General features: G+C 36.9%; 1 protein-coding gene across 2 annotated transcripts in view; it reads left to right on the forward strand.

Moving 5' to 3' along the window:
• The window catches only part of GRB14 (growth factor receptor bound protein 14), a 127,088-nt gene that overhangs the window by 74,608 nt on the left and 31,104 nt on the right, over window positions 1-21,376 (forward strand). For both annotated transcript variants that reach the window (XM_055291943.1, XM_055291944.2), the window contains 2 exons: window positions 17,695-17,816; window positions 19,749-19,823. In XM_055291943.1, the coding sequence (XP_055147918.1) occupies window positions 17,695-17,816; window positions 19,749-19,823 (197 nt within the window). The remainder of the gene's footprint in view (window positions 1-17,694; window positions 17,817-19,748; window positions 19,824-21,376) is intronic.

Here is a 21,376-nt window from a genome sequence, read left to right on the forward strand (position 1 = left end):
TTTGTACTTCTGATTTGACAACTGGTGTCCTAGGACATGTCAGAACCTCATGAAGGGGACAGAGTAAGGCCTGTGGAGAGGAAGCTAGAATTGTTCCATGGTATCTTCAGCTGATAGCTGATGAGCTACAATAGTGCAACTGACTTTGACAGCTCAGCCTAGATAGTTATCAACCTGCCAAGGACGCTTGCTTCTAAAGGTATGTCATACTGGCCAATATGACTTGTCTCATCTTCTAGGACAGAAAAGTCTCAACATATATTTTCTTCATTGTCACTTGTAACTAGTTTAACTTCTGTACATGATAATTAATCTAGAAGTATGGTGTTAATTCTCAATAGATATCTGCCCTATTCCAAGCTATTTCATTTAGCTGCTAATTAGCATAATATATTATTACAGTATTTTATATTCTTAAATTTTTCTTTCGGGGGGACTTAAATTTTTTTTTGTTATAGTCACTACCATTTATCTCTAACAAATAACTTTGCAGTTCAGTAATAAAAATCTGCTCTGTAAATCAAGAAGTATTTTTCCCTGAGAACACTGAAAATTATTTGTATTAAGGAATAAAATGCACAGGTCTTTTTTTTTTTTTTTTTTTTTTTTGAGATGGAGTCTCTCTCTGTCGCCCAGGCTGGAGTGCAGTGGCGCAATCTCGGCTCACTGCAAGCTCCGCCTCCCAGGTTCACGCCATTCTCCTGCCTCAGCCTCTCCGAGTAGCTGGGACTACAGGCGCCCGCCACCACGCCTGGCTATTTTTTTTTTTTTTGTATTTTTAGTAGAGACGGGGTTTCACCATGGTCTCGATCTCCTGACCTCGTGATCCGCCCGCCTCGGCCTCCCAAAATGCTGGGATTACAAGCGTGAGCCACCGCACCCGGCCATGCACAGGTCTTTTAATGCAAAAGCTTAAAGTGGAGCACTGGGAATTTATTTGATCCACATACTAAATTTAAACTTTTAGGCATCAAGTAGTAATAGAAGTTTATTTCTTTATTACTGTATTTTCTGGAAACTGCTGAAATAAAATCAAAGATATAAGCATATTCTCATGACTTCATCAACCATGCATTAGACCAAAGCTCATGAGAAAGAATTTTATTTCCAGAGCCTTCTTGTGTTTTTTTTTTCTTTCGTTTTTCATTCAGATTATATGTTTAAACAGAACAATTACAAACATTAATTCTACCCCAATACTAACGTGTATTAGATTTAATAGCTTCCAGTTCTTTACCGATGTAACAGGAGAGTAATCACTATTGAGGTACTGTCATCTTCCTCAGCACAAAATATTAACAGATTTGTCTTTAAAATGTTTTTTGTTTTAGTTTTGCCTTTTTGCATAGTTTATTATAATCTTGCAATGTCTATTCAGTCTAATAGTGGTGGGAAGTAAAATGTTCAATTTAATTTGCATATTTAAATGAATGGAAAGAACTACAGTGGTTTTTTTCTCCTTAAATGTGATATGCAGCTACAGATGCTCTTTGTTAACAGAATAAACCACTGACATCTTTACTGGAAGCCTTCTGTGAGTGCTACTGATGTAAAGAACCAAAGGATGAACTATTTTCCAGAACTTTAGTGATCAGCTAGTTGGCTCTGCATATTGTTTAAGAAACATTCTTGCACTCTTTTTGTCCAAAATGATGAATTTTCAATAAATAAAATTCTATTTGGTTTTCCGTTCCTGTGTTAACTTGCTTAGGATAATGCCCTTATTGAATAGGGAGTCCAGCATCCATGGTGGCTGTATGAGAGTGGCTTTATTTCTTTTTATTCAGAACATGATTGCATTCGTTTTTTGATGGCTTCATAGTATTCCATGATTTATATGTACCACTTTTTTTTTTTCTTTTCTGAAACAGAATCTCGCTCTGTCGCCCAGGCTGGAGTGCAGTGGCGTGATCTTAGCTCACTGCAACCTCCATCTCCCGGGTTCAAGCTATTCTTGTACATCAGCCTTCAGAGTAGCTGGGATTACAGGCACATGGCACCACACCCAGCTATTTTTTTTTTATTTTATTTTTAGTGGAGATGGGGTTTCACCATGTTGGCCAGGCTTGTCTTCAACTCCTGAGGTCAGGTGATCCACCTGCCTTGACCTCCCAAAGTGCTGGGATTACAGGTGTGAGCCACCGTGCCTGGCCTATATGTACTGCATTTTCTTTATCCAATCCACTGTTAGTGATTCTGTGTCTTTGCTATTGTGAATAGTGCTGCAGTGAACATATGAGTGCAGGTGTCTTTTTATTTATTTTGGATATATGCCCAGTAATGGGATTGCTGGGTTGGATGATAGTTCTTTTTTAAATTTTTTGAGAAATCTCCAAACTGCTTTCCACAGTGGCTGAACTAATTTACATTCCACCAGCAGTGTATAAGCATTCCCTTTTCTCTGCAGCCTTGCCAATATCTGCTATTGTTTTTTAACTTTTTGATAATAGCCATTCTGATTGGTGGGAGATGGCATCTCATTATGGTTTTGATTTGCATTCCTCTGATGATTAGTGATGTGGAGGAATTTTTCATGTTTGTTGGCTACTTGTATGTCCTCTTTCAAGAAGTGTTGATTCATGTCCTTCACCACTTTATAATGGGGTTGTTTTTTGTTTGAATTAGGTTCCTTATAGATTCTAGATATTAGACCTTTGTCAGATGCATAGTTTGCAAATATTTTCTCCCATCCTGTAGGTTGTCTGTTTAATCTGTTGATAGTTTCCTTTGCTGTGCAGAAGCTCTTTGGTTTAATTAGGTTCCACTTGTCTATTTTTGTTTTTGTTGCAATTGCTTTTGAGGACATAGTCATAAATTCTTCCTCAAGGCTGATGTCCAGAATGGTGTTTCCTAGGTTTTAATCTTTTAAATCTTTAATCTGTCTTGAGTTAATTTTTGTATGTGGTGCAAGGTAGGGGTCCACTTTCATTCTTCTGTATTTGGCTAGCCAGTTTTCCCAATACCGTTTATTGAATAGGGAGTCCCCTCCTCATTGATTATTTTTGTCAACTTTGTCAAAGATCAGATGGCTGTAGGAGTATAGCTTTATTTCTGGGTTCTCTGTTCTGTTCCATTGGTCAATATGTCTGTTTTTGTACAAGTATCATGCTGTTTTGATTACTGTAGAATTATAATATGGTTTGAAGTGGGGTAATGTGACCCCTCCAGCTTTGTTCCTTTGCTCAGGATTACTTTGACTACTTGGTCTCTTTTTGGGTTCCATATTAAGTGGGAGCTAAACATTGGATACTCATGGACATAGAGATGGCAACAATAGACCCTGGGGACTACTAGAGGAGGAAGAGGTGGGAGGAAGGGTTGAAAAACTAACTGTCGAGTACTGTGCTCACTTTCTGGGTGACGGGTGCGATTGTATCCAGACCTCAGCATCACACAGTATACCCATGTTAAAAACTTGCATATGTATATGTGCATTTCTTGAATTTAAATAGAAGTTGAAATTACAAAAAAAATCAATAAATAGAATTGTAAAGGGAAGGGCATAGTATCTATTTATTTAAATTTAAATTATTTACTTTTTTTTTTTAGAGACAGGATCTCTTTTGCCTGAGGTGGAGTGCAGTGGTGGAGTCATGGCTCACTGCAGCCTCAGATTCCTGGACTCAAACAATCCTCCAGCCTCAGCCTCTGTTATTATTATTATTATTTATTATTATTTTTTTTGAGATGGAGTTTCACTCTTGACACCCAGGCTGGAGTGCAGTGGCGCCATCTTGGCTCACTGCACCCTTCACCTCCCAAGTTCAAGTGATTCTCCTGCTTCAGCCTCCCAAGTAGCTGAGATTACAGGCACCCGCCACCACACCCAGCTGATTTTTGTATTTTTTAAACTAGAGTCAGGGTTTCACCATGTTGGCCAGGCTGGTCTCGAACTCCTGACCTAAGGTGAACCACCCCACCTTGGCCTCCCAAAGTGCTGGGATTACAGGCGAGAGCCACCATGCTGGCCTATTATTTTTAAAAATATTTTAAATACAAAAATAATCTATCTTATTGTAAATACCTCAAAAAAATCATGAAGTAAACAAAATTATTTATAATTTCAACACTGAGATAACTGATGTTAACATTTTTTAAAACTCTTTAATCAGTTTCTCTACTTTAACATAGTTGCTATATGTATTAACTCTCATAGACTACCTTTTTTTTCTTTTGTGCACTTAAAATATATCTTGAGTATTTGTAGTTTTTTACTTGTCATTTTACAGATCCCACAAAAATCAGTAACTCGTCTTGCCTTCTCTGTCTGTGTTACCCAAACAGTTTAGCAAATATTTATTGACAATTTTGTACCAAGCCTATATTTTGTTGTAGATTCTGGGGATGCAGTATGAGCAAAACAGACAAAAAGTATTGTCCTTGTGAGTTTGCATTTTCATAGGGAGAGAGACAGGAAACAAGGCCTAATATTTGTTATCCCATAGGGGATGATAAGCTCTGGGGAGGGAAGGCAGGAGGAAAGAGGGAGAGTGAGTGCTAGAGCAGAAGGGAGATGTACTTTATTTTTTATTTATTTATTTTGAGACCAAGTCTCACTCTGTTCCCCAGGCTGGAGTGCAGTGGTGCAATCTCAGCTCACTGCAACCTCCACCCCCCGGGTTCAAGTGAGTCTCCTGCCTCAGCCTCCCAAGTAGCTGGGATTACAGGAGCCTGACACCACACTCAGCTAATTTTTGTATTTTTAGTAGAGACAGGGTTTCACCATCTTGGCCAGGCTGGTCTTGAACTCCTGACCTCGTGATCCACCCGCCTTGGCCTCCCAAAGTGCTGGGATTACAGGTGTGAGCCACCACACACGGCTGGGAGATGCACTTTAAAGAGGCATCAGGGAAAGCCTCCCTGACGGAGTGATGTTTGAGTAGAGAAATGAAGCACATGGCAGGCAGGCTGTGCAATTAAATGGAAGATTGTTCTGGACAGAGGGAACAGCAAGTGGAAAGGCCTGGACATGGCAGTGTGCTTGTGTTCAGGAAGCAGCCTAGGGGCCATTGCACCTGGAGTGGAGTCAGTAAGGTGGAAGGTAATGGGAGAAGACATCACAGAGTTGCCCCAGGTCCAGATCGTGTAGGGTCTCATAGGCCAGGAAGTGGGCCTGGCATTTACATTGAGTGAGAGAAAAAGAAAGGGGAGGTCTTTGAGTCAGAGAAGACTATGATGTGATTTAGTTTTGAAAGTATACTACTAGGGAGGCCAGAATGCAAGATTTGACCTTTTATTTTGCTTTTCCATCAGACTACCTGTGGCTCCCTGGAATGATCCCCACCTATCTGTCATTTCTACTAGCTGTACATGCCCCCATTGTACCATCTTCACACGTGGTCTGCATGTTTATGAGATTTAGTGTTTGTGAGATCCTGAGGTCTCATAGGTAAGGATATTTTGACTTACAGGATAGATGAGAGTTGAGGGTTTTCTGCACTTTAGCTCACTTTTAGTGACCAAGATAAGCTTAGGCCAGTTTCAGAGACATTCCAAGTTGTTAATACATATGCTACTATCATTGATTCTCATCTATCTAAACCATATCACAAACTACTAAAAGCAGAAGGGGGAATACTTGATATTCAAAATGTGGTACTTTCCTGAACCTGAAGTCTAATTTCAGAGTTACGTTTTTTGTGGCAAAGGAACTTCAATCTTATTAGTATTTTTTTTTTTCTTTCCAAGATGGAGTCTCCCTCTGCCACCCAGGGTGGAGTGCAGTGTGTGATCTTGGCTCACTGCCGCCTCCGCCTCCCAGCTTCAAGTGATTCTTGCGCCTCTGCCTCCTGAGTAGCTGGGATTACAGGCATGCACCGTCACGCCTGGCTAATTTTTGTATTTTTAGTAGAGATGGGGTTTCACTATGTTGGCTAGGCTGGTCTTGAACTCCTGACCTTAAATGATCCATCTGCCTCGGCCTCCCAAAGTGCTGGGATTACAGGCATGAGCCACCACGTCCGGCCATTATTAGTAGTTTTAATATAAATGCATATGTGCGATATCTACTACTAGTGTGCATAGAGTATGTATTTTAATATCCACTTACATACAGGAATACAAAGATCTAGATTCTGTCAGATTGTGTAATCTGCATTTTCCACTGAAGCAAGTTGGTTTCTTCCCACCACAATATTTCAAGCAAATGTTCCTGAGATTCTGCAGTCGGTTTGCCTCTGTCTCACTCTACATCTCTCTCAGGAATGCTATAATTTAAATTGTGAACCACCAAGAAAACTTTCGTATAAACGTTCCTAACCCAGGTAGTAATGAAATTATTGAGATCGAACTGAGCCAACCCAGTTCACTTTATAGCAGAGGCAGATGTTTATTTTGGCTGAGTGGGAGAATCATGCTAAAAATTACCTGTTTTTGAATCTGTACAAAACATGAATTGTATAATAATATTATGTTTGGAACTTTGAATGCAATGTCCATGTTTCATATCCTCTACCTGTAATTATTAATATATGCTGCTGAGAATTTTAATAGAGTCAATCATTGAAGACAACTAAATACCTTGATTTTATTATGAATCTCTGAATGTCCTGATTTTGGATCATATTATTATATGGTTCTACTTGTACACACACTTTGATAGACATTGAATTCAAAATGTCAGCATATCAACAAATATTTCTCCTTTCATGAGGTAGTAAACCAGGTTTTGCAACTGGTGTAGTTCGCTTCACAGCCACTGGATGTCACTATAGTTCCCCAGATGGAATCCTCTGTGCTGTTATAATCAATGTAAGAGTAGGGTGGGGGAAAAACTTTAGCTTCAAGTCCTCTGAAACTTAATGGGATCCATGTTTGTCTTGCTCCCATTCTGATTCCTAATTGAAGCCATGGTATGAAGCAGTGGCAATTAACACAATACCTCAAGCGCATACCTACAAACTCCTCGGGAAGAGGAATTAATTGTATTTTAGTATCATTGCTAGGGACAGCTGAGATTTCCATTGTGAATATCATTGTGGAGTGGCTTTAATAAGCAAAATGAATGACTGGAGGCTTTTAATGAAACCATTTTAATGTGTGCATCTATGCCCACGTGATCGCCTTAAGACAGAAGCGATGCACAGTGACAGTGAGGGAATGGTTCACAGCCTCCTGCTTGGAAGCTGCTCCTTCACTCTTTTTTCTTTTTTAACAAAGGAAGTACAAGTGTTTTTCCTGTTCCGGAGCTGATATGTAGTTGGACTTTCTGTGCAGTTTATAACATACCAGCCGTCAGAGTTGTGACCACCCTCATCACAGCAGAAATCATTGTGAAGCCTTTGGGACGTGTGGCACCGTGCTTCCTTCCATAAAGAGAATCATGTGCCCTGACCCTGTGGGCTTTCAGAAGACATGGTGTCCTGGTGGCACGCACAGATCGGAAATGGGCAATATTTAACTAGCAAAGATAGGAAGTGCCTATAACTAAATCTGTTTCTGATTCAGCTGATTTTTCCTTCTACATATTCTCATAGCCTCGGCTACATGAATTCAGGTCCTAACATCTCTCCCTTCAGGTATTATGTTAGCCTCACAACTGGTCCTCCTGCCTCTGGTAGTACCAACATTATCCATCTGAATACAGACCTGATTCTTTTTGCATTTGGATCCAAGGTCCTCTGTGGGGCTTGTAGTATCTTATGACCTGTCTACCCTTCATAGCTGCAGGCTTAATGTCTCACCCCTCCCTCCTTTTAGTTTATACGTTAGAGAACTGCCTGCAGATGCCTGCATATACTACAGTTTCGACTCAGTTTTCTTGTTTATGATGTTAAGAGTCACAGGAAACCTTCCTGTCCATCTTTACTTGGCTAACTGCTATGCATCTTCCAGGGCTTAGTTATTTTAGTTAAAAATGGCAGGAAGGTAAAACCCCAGCCTTTTCTTAAAAATACTTATGACAATAAAGATGAAAACTCTTAGCTGTCCAAGCTGACTGATAGGTAACCTAGTGCCACAGTCCGGGGAGAGTGGAGAGGGAAAAGCAGTTGGAGGCATCCCATGCTCAGCCTTGTGAAGTAGAGTCACCCTTTCCATCTGACAGCAGGCCGGGAGACACACCTGCCTCTTACACTTGCCTGACTGCTCGGCACAAACTGCTGCTGCTGCTCCAGGGCTGTTCCTTGAGATGATCAGGATGCTTGCTGCCACCACCTGTACTCATACACTTCTTGGGAAATTGCAAATCCTGAAAACAACAGAGAACTGCAGGAGGCACGAAGAGTGTTAGTGATGAATTGTGCCCTGGGAGGTGATGCTTCCACAGGACATACTATATACGTGGGTGTGAGAAACAAGCAGTGTGGACAAGATTTAGATATAAGGTTGTTCAAAGTAGATTGTTTACAATATCAATTAATTAGACAAGTAAAATCTCAGTATAAAAGGAGAATGTTATAAATTACAGTACATCCATAGGATGTAATGTTATGCAGCTTTTGATCATGCTTTTATTCTTCCTTTGAAGACTGATGTGGGTAAATGTAAGGTTGTGGTGACAATTGAATAAAATCAGTGTATAAACATATAATGTTTTCTAATATTATAAAAAGTATATACACATACACTCATATAGAGCAAGAGAAAAAGACAAGAAAGGAATATGCTGAAAGGTTAGGTGCTTATTCCTGATTGACAGGTTTAAAGATGTATTGTGATTGTAAGTTATCTGTATTTGTAAAATTTCCTTTAATGGAATGTATTATTTTAATAATCAGAAAAAAAGAAATAAACACAATTTTTAAAACTTTTAAAGAGATTTTTAAAGCCTTAGCTCAGACATCTTTCTGAAGCCCCAAGTTGGACAAAATACACATCTTCTTTGCTGCTGTAACGTTTTCTACAACTATCTTAACAGTGATGATATTATTAAAATTAGGCAGTAATTCTATGGAGCTGGGACTCTCTGTACACATGCATCTTTGTAACCCAGGGTCTAAGACAAATAAATGTGTTTTCAACTAAGTCATACTAAGCTTTAAGGCATTTATATCAAAAAATTAAAATGATGGATTACAAAGTACATAGAAGGAATAGACTTGGAAAAGAAGCCAAAGACATCACATGCCGTGCTCAGATAGAATTTACTCTGAGTCCTTAAAGAATGCTGTGAGAACCTTCGAATTAATGGAAGCTGTCTGTAAGCTCTTCAGATATTTACCCAGTCAACTCGAGATCATATATATGCAGGCATTTTGTGGAAAAATAAGGCTGCCTCTGAATATAAGTTGCAATGGTTGGGTCGGAGTTAATTGGAGACTAATTCCCCTCGCAGAAGAATGAACTGCAGGGCCTTTATGGCCATCAAGCTGAAGTGTCACAATTTTCCTATTATTGCACTTGGGGAGTTGAATGTGTCTGATGGCAATTTTCTGGGGGATCCTGCTGGTATTAAGTAGTATTCTTAGGTTAAGGAACCTTTTAGAAATTGAGCTGCGTTTTATTCTTTGCTTCTCCAGTTTTTGTTTTGCTTGGCCAGAGGCTGTTCATTTTTATCTGAAAATAAGACTGACAAAATGTATGTAGTTTCTACCCAGCATAGAGAAGTACAAGGACCATTTGTCTCCTGGAGTTTCCTGTAAAAAAAGGTATTCAAAAAATTGTTTTCTGAGCGAATTAGAGGTAAAAGCCACTTTTGTTTCTTCTCTTATCGAGTGAGAGAAGAGTAGGGACTCAGGTTTCTATTTGAGCTCCACGCTGTACTTGGCAGTAGATTCAGCAAAGAAATCCAGGCAGAAGGTCACAGGTGAGCACTTTCGATTCTTGGAGGATTGAGGTTTTTAAAAAGACTTTGATGCTAAATCAACAGTTTCAGAAGAAACTTCTTGCTTTCTTCTTCTTTTTTCTTTTTTTAAAGAAAGAGTTTCTGAAAATTCAAAAACAGAATTACATGTAGTTATCATTATTTGGTAATATTTCTTTTTATTACCATAAGACCTCACTGACCTATTAGAAACAAAAAATACAACTTAAGGCAATACGAAATTTTTGTTTTTGTTTTGAAAAAGCTTTTAAAATGCTTTTGAAGCTTTTCTTTCTTTTTCCTTCTTCTTGATTGCTATGTTGAAGTAATTTAAGAGGGCTTCCCTCCTATTTTTCTGCCTACATATGAGTGGTAGTTGACAATTGTAATTTACTTTCCAATGCCCAAAAAATAACGTCAGAAAGTTTTATTTTAAATAGACTTGTACTGTGAAGTTTTAATAACATGTTTTATAATAGTATTTTGGATGGATTTTATAAAGTTTTAAAAATAAAGTCTTTAAAATAATAATTTTGAATTCATGTGATTCCTACCTGTGGTCACTTCTCAGATGGTAATTCAAAAAGTACCTGCATTCATTCTGGGTTTTGAACATTGCAGCAAGGAGCCCCTCATTGTAGAATTAATATTGTTCCTTTTGATATTTGAAATAAATGTTAAATAACTTAGTAGGATTACTTACTTGGTTAAAATTTGCCTGGTAGGAGAAAGGTCCAAGAAAGTTTATTAAAGGCCTTTTGGTTTAGTGTTTTGTTTTGTTTTCCCTTTTCTTAGGTCTTGGTAATGATGTATTTTGGTGAGACCAAGGCAAGAGAAAGTTGGTCTTCAGCAACATTTCACCTCCTTTTGCAGCGTTTTTATTTTCTTCTCAAAGTAATCCATCTAGTCATCTTGTATCTTCCTGTCGAATTTTCTGTCTATTAGGGCCTGTATTTAGTCAGATATCTGCATTGAAAAAAGAAATGCTAATTTTATGTGAGATGTGATTAACTGATATTCAATTATGCCTCCCAGGGTTATTTGGATTATTGTAACATTAATCCTTTAACATAATGAGATTGGTTGGGGGAAGGTACAATGCATCCAAATTGGGATGGTGATATATAAATTTAAAAAGAATATGTAATATAATTTCTAAAAATCAGATTCTATAATAAGAAAATTATATCTTCATTACCAGGCTAGTATATAAGGTAAAAAACTATAGCTGCTTTCAATCCTCTTGACTTTTATTAGCTTCCTTAATATGTTATCTGAATTTTTGATAGAATAGTACTAGAAATCTTTTTTGAAGGAATGGAATGTATGTCTTTGGTTTTCTCACATACTCTCTATTTCTTGATGGCTTTTTAAAAGACATATTTTTCTTAAGATTACCAGATTATTTTCCTAGTGCCAGTAATTGCATTATGTAAATACTCGGTTTTATAGTTCTGTGACATTTTTTGCAAATCTTTTATCTTTTATTTTATTTTTTCAAGATTGGTATTCTGGTTTTTATTTGCATGTAGTCAACAAAACCCCTGACTAGATTCCACTTCTTGGTAAACATACATGTTACATTAGTTCTTTTTTATATTCAGCCTCCTGAGTAGCTGGGATTACGGGCATGAGCCACTGAACCTGCTTAGTTCTTTAGTTACACATTTGTCATAGCTGCTCAAATGTAGTTTGATTTTTCAACCTTTTTTGTTTTATTTTCTTTTTTGATGTAGTCTAAATTCAAATGATTTGTACTTTAATGGAAAGTGAAGACTGATGTAATTTGAAACATTGCCCATTACTGTTTTGTCCCTTACACTTAAAATGTGATTTACTTTCAGTTAATTAGCAAATATTTACTGAATACCTTTCAAAATAAAAGAATTGGAAGCAACTAAGGTAGAGAACGGCAGGATCATGAAAGAGCAATTTTAGTTGTTATAGACAGAATGTGCAGGATGTAAATAGATCCAGCAGAGGTGGTAGGGAATGTCCCTTGGGTGAGAACTTCCATGAAGTTGAAGCAATGTGTGCAGAGAAAAGAACATCAACTTGGGCTCAGGCATGTGGTTGTCATTCAACCTGGGCACTTGGGACCTACAAGTGGGGGCACTTGGGACCTACACCATCCAGTTACCATCTAGCTCCCTCACAGTCTCCACTCCACCAGTTTCCTTCAATAACTCTTTAACTGTGCCTCGTTTCCCAGAGGGCAGAGGGTGGGTCCATATACATGGCTATTCTGAACCCCTGTTTCTATCTGTAAAATGGAACTATAACTTGCTTATTACAGTATCATATTGATTTCCTAAGGCTTCTGTAACAAATTACAAATTTGGTGGCTTAAAAAATAGAAAAATGTATTCTTTCACAGTTCCAGAGGGTCACATTCTTTCCAAGAACCTTAGGGAGATTCCATCCCTTGCCCGTTACAGCTCCTCTTGGCTACTAGCATTCCTTGGCTTGTGATGATTTCACTTGAACCTCTCCTTCCCTGATCACATTGCTTTTCCTCTTCTGTCTGTGTTAGATCGCCTGCCTCTCTCTTAAAAGGATATATATGATTGGATTTAGGGCCTACCTTAATCCAGGATATTTCCCCCATTTCAATATCCTTAATTCAATGACATCTGCAAAGGCTTTACCATATAAGGCAACATTTACAGGTTCTAGAGATGAGGACCTGATATCTTTAGGGCCATTATTTAGCTTACTACAGGTTTTATAAGAATTAAATACAATAATGAAACAGTTCTCAGACTCAGACATGCAGAAATGTAACTTCCTTTATTACTGTATTTTGAATTAGTTTCTGATACTGAGTAACCTGGCTTAAGAACAGACAGTTTATTCTTCTATTATCTGTTTGTTCTCTGGATTGTTCTTAGTCTTGTTGGGGAAAATAATCAACCCATTTTTTATCAATGAGTTCCATACACATTTAAAATGTGTTCAGTTAAAGGTTTAGACCTACCTTCACTCCTCCAGCACTCTGTTGGGAAATTTAAATCCCCAGAGGGATATCTGTCTAACTTTTATCCAACTGTTGTCTTCATGTTGTAGAAACTCCTGCTTTTTAAGCTTATTGCTTATGTCATGATGACCCTTAGGTTCATGGTCTTCCTTTAGTCCTTCCATATTTCTTCTCAGGAACTTGGCACTGCAATACTCTTGCCCTGTGCTGGGATGCTGTGGACTTGACATTGTACTTAGCTATTGCTTCTCTGTCTTCTTTGGTGAAGGGCTTCTATTTAAAGCCAGAGTATAGACTTAGGAAAGTCTATACTCTGATTTGAGCCACATACCACTGTTAAACCTATCTGGAGTCTTACAACTTTTAGAGGGTTCTGTTCAGGAAGGAGGCAGGATATGGGGTCACTTGGGACCTACACCATCCAGTTACTATCTAGCTCCCTCACAGTCTCCACTCCACCAGTTTCCTTCAATAACCCTTTAACTCTGCCTCCTTTCTCAGAGGGCAGAGGATGGGTCCGCACAAGTGACAATGGAGGATTGGCTAGGCATGCTTCTTCCTAACCAATTATATTTGTCAAAAATTGATAAAGTCTACTGTGACACTCAAAAAAACAACAAAATGCCTCTTTGCTATTTTTTCCTTTCTTTATAGTGTAGTATGAGGGCAGAATTCATACTGTTTTCTTAGAGGTAGAGAAAGGTAATGGGTCCAAGGAAACACAGGTTGGCAAAGCAAACAAACAAGCATCTTCATTGATATCTTGATATCGTCTCCCACTGCAGTTGCAAAGAATACAGATACCGTGCTTAGCACATAGTGCATTTAATAATGTGTACCTGTGTTTCATAATCTTGAAAATACCAGCTGAGTTTGTGTGAAAAGTAAACAGAAGTAAGGACAGATTTTTCAGGATGCAACTTCCCACTTGGTAGCTCAGTGATCACTGGATGTCCCTCCAGTTTGTCTTGGCAGTTTTTCTAGCTTATTACTGGTAACATAGTCCTTCCAATTGCTAAGGCTGAGAACCTTGATGTCTTCCTCAAGTGCTTTCTTTTTCACTCCATATCCAATTTGTCAGTGAATTCTGTTGGCCCTACCTTCAAAATAGATCAAGATTCTGTGTATTTTTTTTTAACCACATCAACTGCTACCATGCTAATCTAAGCTGTATCATCTCTCCTGGGGTTAGTTCCAATAGCCTACCAAATGGTCTTTGTGTTTTCAGCCTTTTAAAATCAGTTTTCTGCTCCACAGTGTGATCCGATTGAAACTTGTTAGTTCATGTTATTCTTGTGTTCAAAATGACATCCTGTCTAACACAGAGGAAAAGCCTATTCCTTACTATAGACTGCAGGGCTTTCTACAACCCACTATCTCATCACCATTATTTACTTAACTTCTTCTCCTGGGGTAACCCCTTTTCCTCATTCAGCATTAGCCACACTAATCTCCTGGCTGTATTTCAAACATACCAGCCTTTCTCTCACCTCAAGGGCTTTTTTTCTTGCTCCTCCTCTCTATCTGCTTGGCTTCTGTCCTCTTCTCCTTTAGGTCTCTGTTTAAACATTGCCTTCTCAATGAGGTGTTCTTGACAAGCTGATGGAAATGGATTCCTATCCCCTATGTCCTCAGCACTTTCTCTCTCTTCCCTGCTCTATTTTTCCCCATAAGGTTTATCACCACTATTATGGTTTAAATATTTGCCCCTCCAAATTTCATGTTGAAATGTGATCCCCAGTGTTGGAGGTGGGCCTAGTGGGAGGCGTTTGGGTCATGAGGGCAAGTCTTTCATGAGTGACTTGGTGCCATCCTTGTGATAATGAGTGAATTCTCACTCTATTCGTTCACACAAAAGCTGGTTGTTCAAAAGAGCCTGGCATGTCTATTGCTGTCTCTTGCCATGTGACACGCCTGCTCCCCCTTCACCTTCCTGCATGATTGTAAGCTTCCTGAGGCCTCACCAGAAGCAGGTGCTGCTACCATGCTTCGTGTATAGCCATGAGCCAAATAAACCCCCTTTCTATATAAATTACCCAACCTCAGGTATTTCTTGATAGCAACGAAAGACTAAGACCACTACTTTTTATGATTCACATTTTATTTATTATCCATATATTCCCATTAGAATGAAAGCTTCATGAGGGCAGTTATTTTGTTACTGTCTTCTCCATTACAAAATTTTTAGCCCTAAGGTGAGTTTTTGACATACTGTGAACCTTCCACAAATATTTGTTGAATGGATGAACAAATGACTAAGTTATAACTAACTGCCAGACTATATGGATTTATCTATAACAAGCAGAAGCAGACAAGCTTTTTGGGCAGGGTTCACATTCATACACATGTTTTAGGAGGTTTGCTATGCTAACAGTGTCCATGTTGGATTAGAAGAATGAGAAAGTAGAGGCTTGAAGATTAGTTAGGCTGAACAAGAAAAGGCAAAGTTCTAAATTGAAATGGTGACAGTGGGACCTCGTGTGGGGGTTGTTTGTTGTGTGAGAGACACTCAGAGGAAGAATCCCTGCTATCTGAGAATTTTAGGAGTAGAAGATATTGGAGTGGAGGTAGAGAAAGTTGCAAAGGTGAGTTGTAGTTCTACTTTTTTGGAGAGAATGTGGTAAAAATGACAGTAATGGAGATAGGATAATTTAGAAGAAAAAGTCATTTGAAAGGGAAAAATGTAGATGACTTTGTTTCGTTTTTAAGTTTAAAAAGTTTTTTGGTACCATTTAAAATTTTGTATATGTACAGTGGCATTATATGAATTCACATTGTTGTGCAACCATCACGACTGGCCATCAATCTCTAAAATATTTTAATTTTCTCATACTGAAACTCTGCATCAATTAAATGATAACTCCTTATTCCCTACTCCCTCCTGCCCCTGGCAGCCACCATTCTACTTTCTGTCTATGAATTTGACTATTCTAGGTACCTTGTGTAAGTGGAATCATACAGCATTTGTTCTTTTGTATTTGTCTTATTTCACTTAGCATAATAGCTTCAAGGTTCATCTATGTTGTAGCATGCATCAGAATTACATTCCTTTTTAAAGCTGAATATTCCATTGTAGGTACTGCATATACCACATTTGTTATCTATTCGTTGTTCATGGACGTGGACATTAGGTTTTCACCTTTTGGCTATTGCAAATGTTGCTGCTATGAACATTGCTACACAAATTTCTGTTCGAGTCCCTGCTTTCACTTCTTTTGAGTAAACAGCTAGAAGTGGAATTGCTGATCCTATGGTAATTTTATGTGTAATATTTTGACTTTGGTTTTAGACACACTGTGTTTGAGGTGGTGGACAGCATAGTAGTTAGGACAAGAGCGTGGGTGAGAACAATTATAGCCAGAGATTTCACTTCAGAAAACCTGACAAATGAGATGGTTGAAGAGGTGAGGATGGATTAATTTATAGGGGGAGAAAGAAAAGAGTTGAACCAAGGTCTGAGATGTAGGAGGAGAAGGAGCTAGTGGAGCCAGTCAATGGGATAGAAAAGGAACAATCAGAGTTAGGAATAGAACCCCAAGTGTTGATATATACTTAGCTTAAACTCATCCATATTCATTGAACACTGTTACCTGAACTTCTTTTTGGATGAATAAATGTCTATTTAAGAATGATATTACTTTCAAGAGTTTGGGTGTTGTAGGTCACAAATCACTACTGAATGTTGAATTTCTGAGACATAAATGCTTTTTAAAAACATCCTAGAAACAGTAAAACAGCAGAGAATTTCCATATTCCTTATTTGGTTGTTCTCCATTTCCTGTTTTGCATTGGTAATTTCCAGTTTCTTTTCTTTTTTCCACCTTTTATTGAAGTACGGCATACATTAAGAAAAGTGTACAAACCAAGTGTGCACAATTCAATGAATTCTCAGATATTGCATATACTGGAGTAACCAACCCCAAGATCAAGAAACAGTATTGTACTCACCCCAGTGATTCCCTTCATGCCCCCACTTACTTAATATCTCCAAAACCCTTTCTAGCACTGTAGATTAATTTTGCTGTTTTGAAGCTTATGTAAGAAGAATCATGCAGTATGTACTATCTGTGTCTGGATTCTTTAATTAAATATTGTGTTCATGAAATGCAATATTTATCCATACTGTTGTGGGTTGTTGTAGTATATTTTTACTGTGTGCTTTTACGAAATTTACTTATTCATTCTCCTATCAGTGGGCATTTGGGTAGTTTCAAGTTTGGGGCTATTATGAATAATACTACTGTCAACATCCTCACAGTTTCTTATAAAAATAGGAATTTTGCACCTCTTTAAAACTGCCTTTGCTTACTTCATTTAAGTGCCTTTTCTGCCAAGTGCCTTCCCACCCACTTAATTATCTTCATTGTTAATACAAAATATATTTTCCTTAGTATTAGCTTTGAATGTATAAAGTGCCCCAAGGAATTGGGTTGCTTAAAAAAAACCTGTATCCTCTTGTATTAAAATTTTCCTTTTAAAGCATTTATTTTAATTTTTCTCAGCTATCCAGATTAGTCTGGACAGTCTTAAATGCACATGAACCTGTCAAAATTCTTCATCTCTTAATGAGGTGAATTGTTCAACCTTGAAATAAATATTTTAATTTTGTCACCATGATGAGTCAGAGAAAAAAATAGCTCCCATATACTTAATGCAGATTTGTTATCAAACTTATATTATTTACACAGTAATAAAAGGAAATTGAGATAGCAAAAAGTACATTATGATATTTTATACATTTTTTTCTTTTTAGACAACAGTCTGCTTTGGTATGAAAATGAACATTAGTAATTGAAAATTGATGACAAATTTTATCAATCTGGCTATTTCATAATTAAGTTGAAATCTGCTGTGTTTAACAAAGATGCGTAATACATTTTATATGTTTGTATGTGTCTATGTGTGTGTGTGTATATATATATATATATATATATTTGTCTATCTGTCAACATACTCATTGAAACATTCTTTACAGAAAGAACAATAGAAGACCACGAACTGGTGATTGAAGTGCTATCCAACTGGGGGATAGAAGAAGAAAACAAACTATACTTTAGAAAAAATTATGCCAAATATGAGTTCTTTAAAAACCCAATGGTAAGTGAAATCCCCATTAATAGTTACGGAAAATAAATGAACCCATAAATTAAATTTTATGCGAAGAAGATAGTCACTATAAATAAAATACAGTCCTATTTGGTAAATTGTAGATGAAGACTCTGGTCCTTTAAAATTGTACCCATATTTCTTATGCTAACAATGATTAGTGAACATTATACACAGAAGTTCAGATACACAGGTGTAAAACTTTTTAAAGCCATATTGGTAAAGTCTGAATTGAGATGAATTTGGTTTACTTAATTTAAAAGTATTAGAAAACCTAGTTTTGCCTTTTGTGAAAAGGAAACAATTATACATTTGATGTGGGAAATGAATTTTTATAGGTTCTCAAACAGATTAAGAACAAGTGTTAAGCAAAATATTATATCTTAACACTTTCTACAGAATTTAGGAAATTTAAATAGCTTTCTAAAGTAAAAGCAGACTAATGATTGTTGAGAGTATTATAACTTAGCCAGAAATTAAGATTGACATGAATCTTGCTGTTCCAAATTATTTTGTTTTCAGTGCAGTAATTTTTGAACTAAGTAGAAATGAGATAAAGACGAGTGCATTATCTAGTAAATACTACTTTCATTGTAGTTCTCTTTAAAAGAAAATAAATGTATGTCACATTCTAATGAAGACTAGGGATCTAGAAAAGTCAGAATAGCCTCTGGGCTCATTATTTTAAATTGTTTTTGTCTCTGCAGCTGAAGCATATTTTTACACTAAGTTTTGGGTGATAATTGGATTGAAATGATTCTTTAGGAAAAATATATGATACACACCATAATAGAATATTTTCAAACCCTGAAAGACCTCTCACGTTCTCTTTTATCTTAACCTATTAATAGAAACATAATGGGATGATCTTTGGCAAAGAAAATTAGTCATAATAAAAATTAAATAAATTCAAATGTGAAGAGAAAGTGTTTTTCTTGTAAGTCTTTATTAAAGACAAGAATTTAAAAAGATATATTTAAAGAAACATTGTTCAATGCTTGTTTTTTATTTTTATTTTTTATTTAAACAAGGCTGGACATTTGTTTTGTAGACCTATTGCAGTGGTTCTTAACTGCGGATTGATTTGACAATGTCTGGACACATTTTTGGTTGTCACAACTGGCGGTGGGGAGCAGGGCTGCTAGTGAGCAGAGGATAGGAATGCTCTAAACATCTGTAATATTCAGGAGTGCCCCCCTCAACACAGAATTATTAGACCAAAATGTTAGTAGAACTGCTGTTGAAAAACCCTGTCCTAGAGGAAATATAGTAGAATATATTTTCCCAAACTTGTCTAATCATAAAATTTACTGAGGGGAGAGTGCTTATTCAAAACACAGAACCCAGGACTTGCCCGGACCTACTGAATCAGAAACTCCAGGAATGAGGCCTGGGAATTCCTATTTTAAACAACTGCCCTGGGTGAATTTTATGATTAAAAGGTTTGGAAAAATGGTAGGTAGAAAGAACTGGACTTTTAGCTCCCCAGCCCAGTTTAAGTCCTGACCTCCACTGTGTTGTGGGCTATGACCTTGGGCAGACCCTAAACTCTGTACTTCTATGAGCCTTTTCCTTGTAAAATGGAATGGATAGTCCTTTTGACCTCATAGGCTGGTTGCAGGACTCAGGAATAAGATGTGGGAGTAAGCACATTGTCAACTTCAGGGCAGTGTTTTATAACTCCAGATACTTGAATCCATCCACATCAGCATTATCTGGGGGCATTTGCTAATCTTTGTGCCCAACTCCAGACATTCTCATTAAGGTACCTATGAGTAGAGTCTAAGGAGGGGCATTTTCAAAAGCACTTTAGGTGAATTTTAGTCACACCAGTTTAAAGAACTTTTGCTTTTACTATATTGGTCATAATTGAATCTTTTCTAGCATGAATTTTGTGATAATTTAACTGTGTCTTTTTGACAGTATTTTTTTCCAGAGCATATGGTATCTTTTGCAACTGAAACCAATGGTGAAATATCGCCCACACAGATTTTGCAGGTAAAATATATTTTTATTAACATATATAAATAATAGCATAATGAAGGAAAACTTTTAAGTCCTTTTTTATACATGCCCAGATTTTGAAAAGTTATGCTTTGAATTATTATTAATATTTTTTGCTGGAGGTAAAACTAAAAAAAAAAAAAAAATGTACCCAGGTAAAGAATGTCCTAAATCAATAAACCTCTTTAACAATATTCTTCTTCCCAGTTTTAGCCAATTATCAAAGGATGTTACATATTTAAAAATGTGTGTCTTAAAAGGAAACTTGCAATTTTGTTCTGTGATGTGTGTAAATATTATGTCTTTAGAAAAATCAAAATTCTTAAAAAAAAAAAAAAGAAAAATCAAAATTGTTTGTAAAATACAGATATTTTACCAGTAGATACTCAGTATTAGCTTTCATAATAAACACCCTCAATCCTATTTGTAATAAAATATTTACCAAATAAATGAAAGGAGATAAAAGATACAGGATGCAAATGTATTCACTAGCGTTTGTAATAGCTGTTACGGAAATCCTTGCATAGAATTGTGAAATATTCTTAGCTGAATTCAGAATACTAGTTATCTAATTAAAAATCTCCTTATTTTTGTGTCTATTGGACTCATTTCTTCCAAACTGGCAGTGGCTTGAAATGGTCATTGTCAAAGTCATTACAATAAATGAATAATTTCGGTTATTTTCTTTAATTTTTGATAGATTTGTAGATTTTACATCAGAAGCTCTACAGTTGTTTTTTACAGGTTAATGTTGAGCAATGTCTTTATAATGGTTGCTGTTTGAGCTCAGCCCCATGCATCCCCAAACCCACTCAGTATTCCCTGATCTTTAATGAAGACAACTTTTAATATTTCCAGTATTGTTTGACCTTAAAAATATTAGGTTGGCAGAGCTATCATGGATTTTTCTGTGGGCTTTTTAATAGGTTATATTTCATTTTTGTGCTTCAGAATATTTTTGAAACATGATTAGTCCCCAGAGATTTTTCTAAAAGCTGCTTCTGTGCTCCTGGGTTTTTACAGAGACACCCCGTCAAAATGTTAGGTAAATGGCAGCAGCAGCTGTGCCCCAGGACTTTCAGATCTCAGCCCTCTGAATGCTTCACCACTGTATTACAACACAGTGGTGGGATGGAGTTTTTATTCCACCTCCTTTTGCAAGTCTTCCTGTAGCACAGTTATGTTGCTTTAATGTTAAATTATAAAAACAAGAAAAATCATAGGCTTTGGAATCAGATAGTCCTGCATGTGCCCCTGACCTCTTCTCTCCACTGAGGCAATGTTTCCACTTTTTAAAAGGTTTCTTCTTTTTCTAGTGTGACCTCTATGACTGTCTTTTAAAAATTTAATTGGTTTGGTTTAATAACTTGGAAAGCACTCAAACTAAAAAACCTACTTGCCTGTTTTGCATGTCAATTAATTAGTATCTGTGGCTCATTAAATTAAATTTCTTTTAGTAATTTACTTTAAAAAACATAAATATCTACTATCAGCATTTCCTTTAGTAGCCTTTTAAAATGTGTTACACTATTTTAGTTAATAAATTC

This window comes from Symphalangus syndactylus, chromosome 9 (assembly GCF_028878055.3).
Source record: "Symphalangus syndactylus isolate Jambi chromosome 9, NHGRI_mSymSyn1-v2.1_pri, whole genome shotgun sequence".
In the NCBI taxonomy this organism is placed as follows: domain Eukaryota; kingdom Metazoa; phylum Chordata; class Mammalia; order Primates; family Hylobatidae; genus Symphalangus; species Symphalangus syndactylus.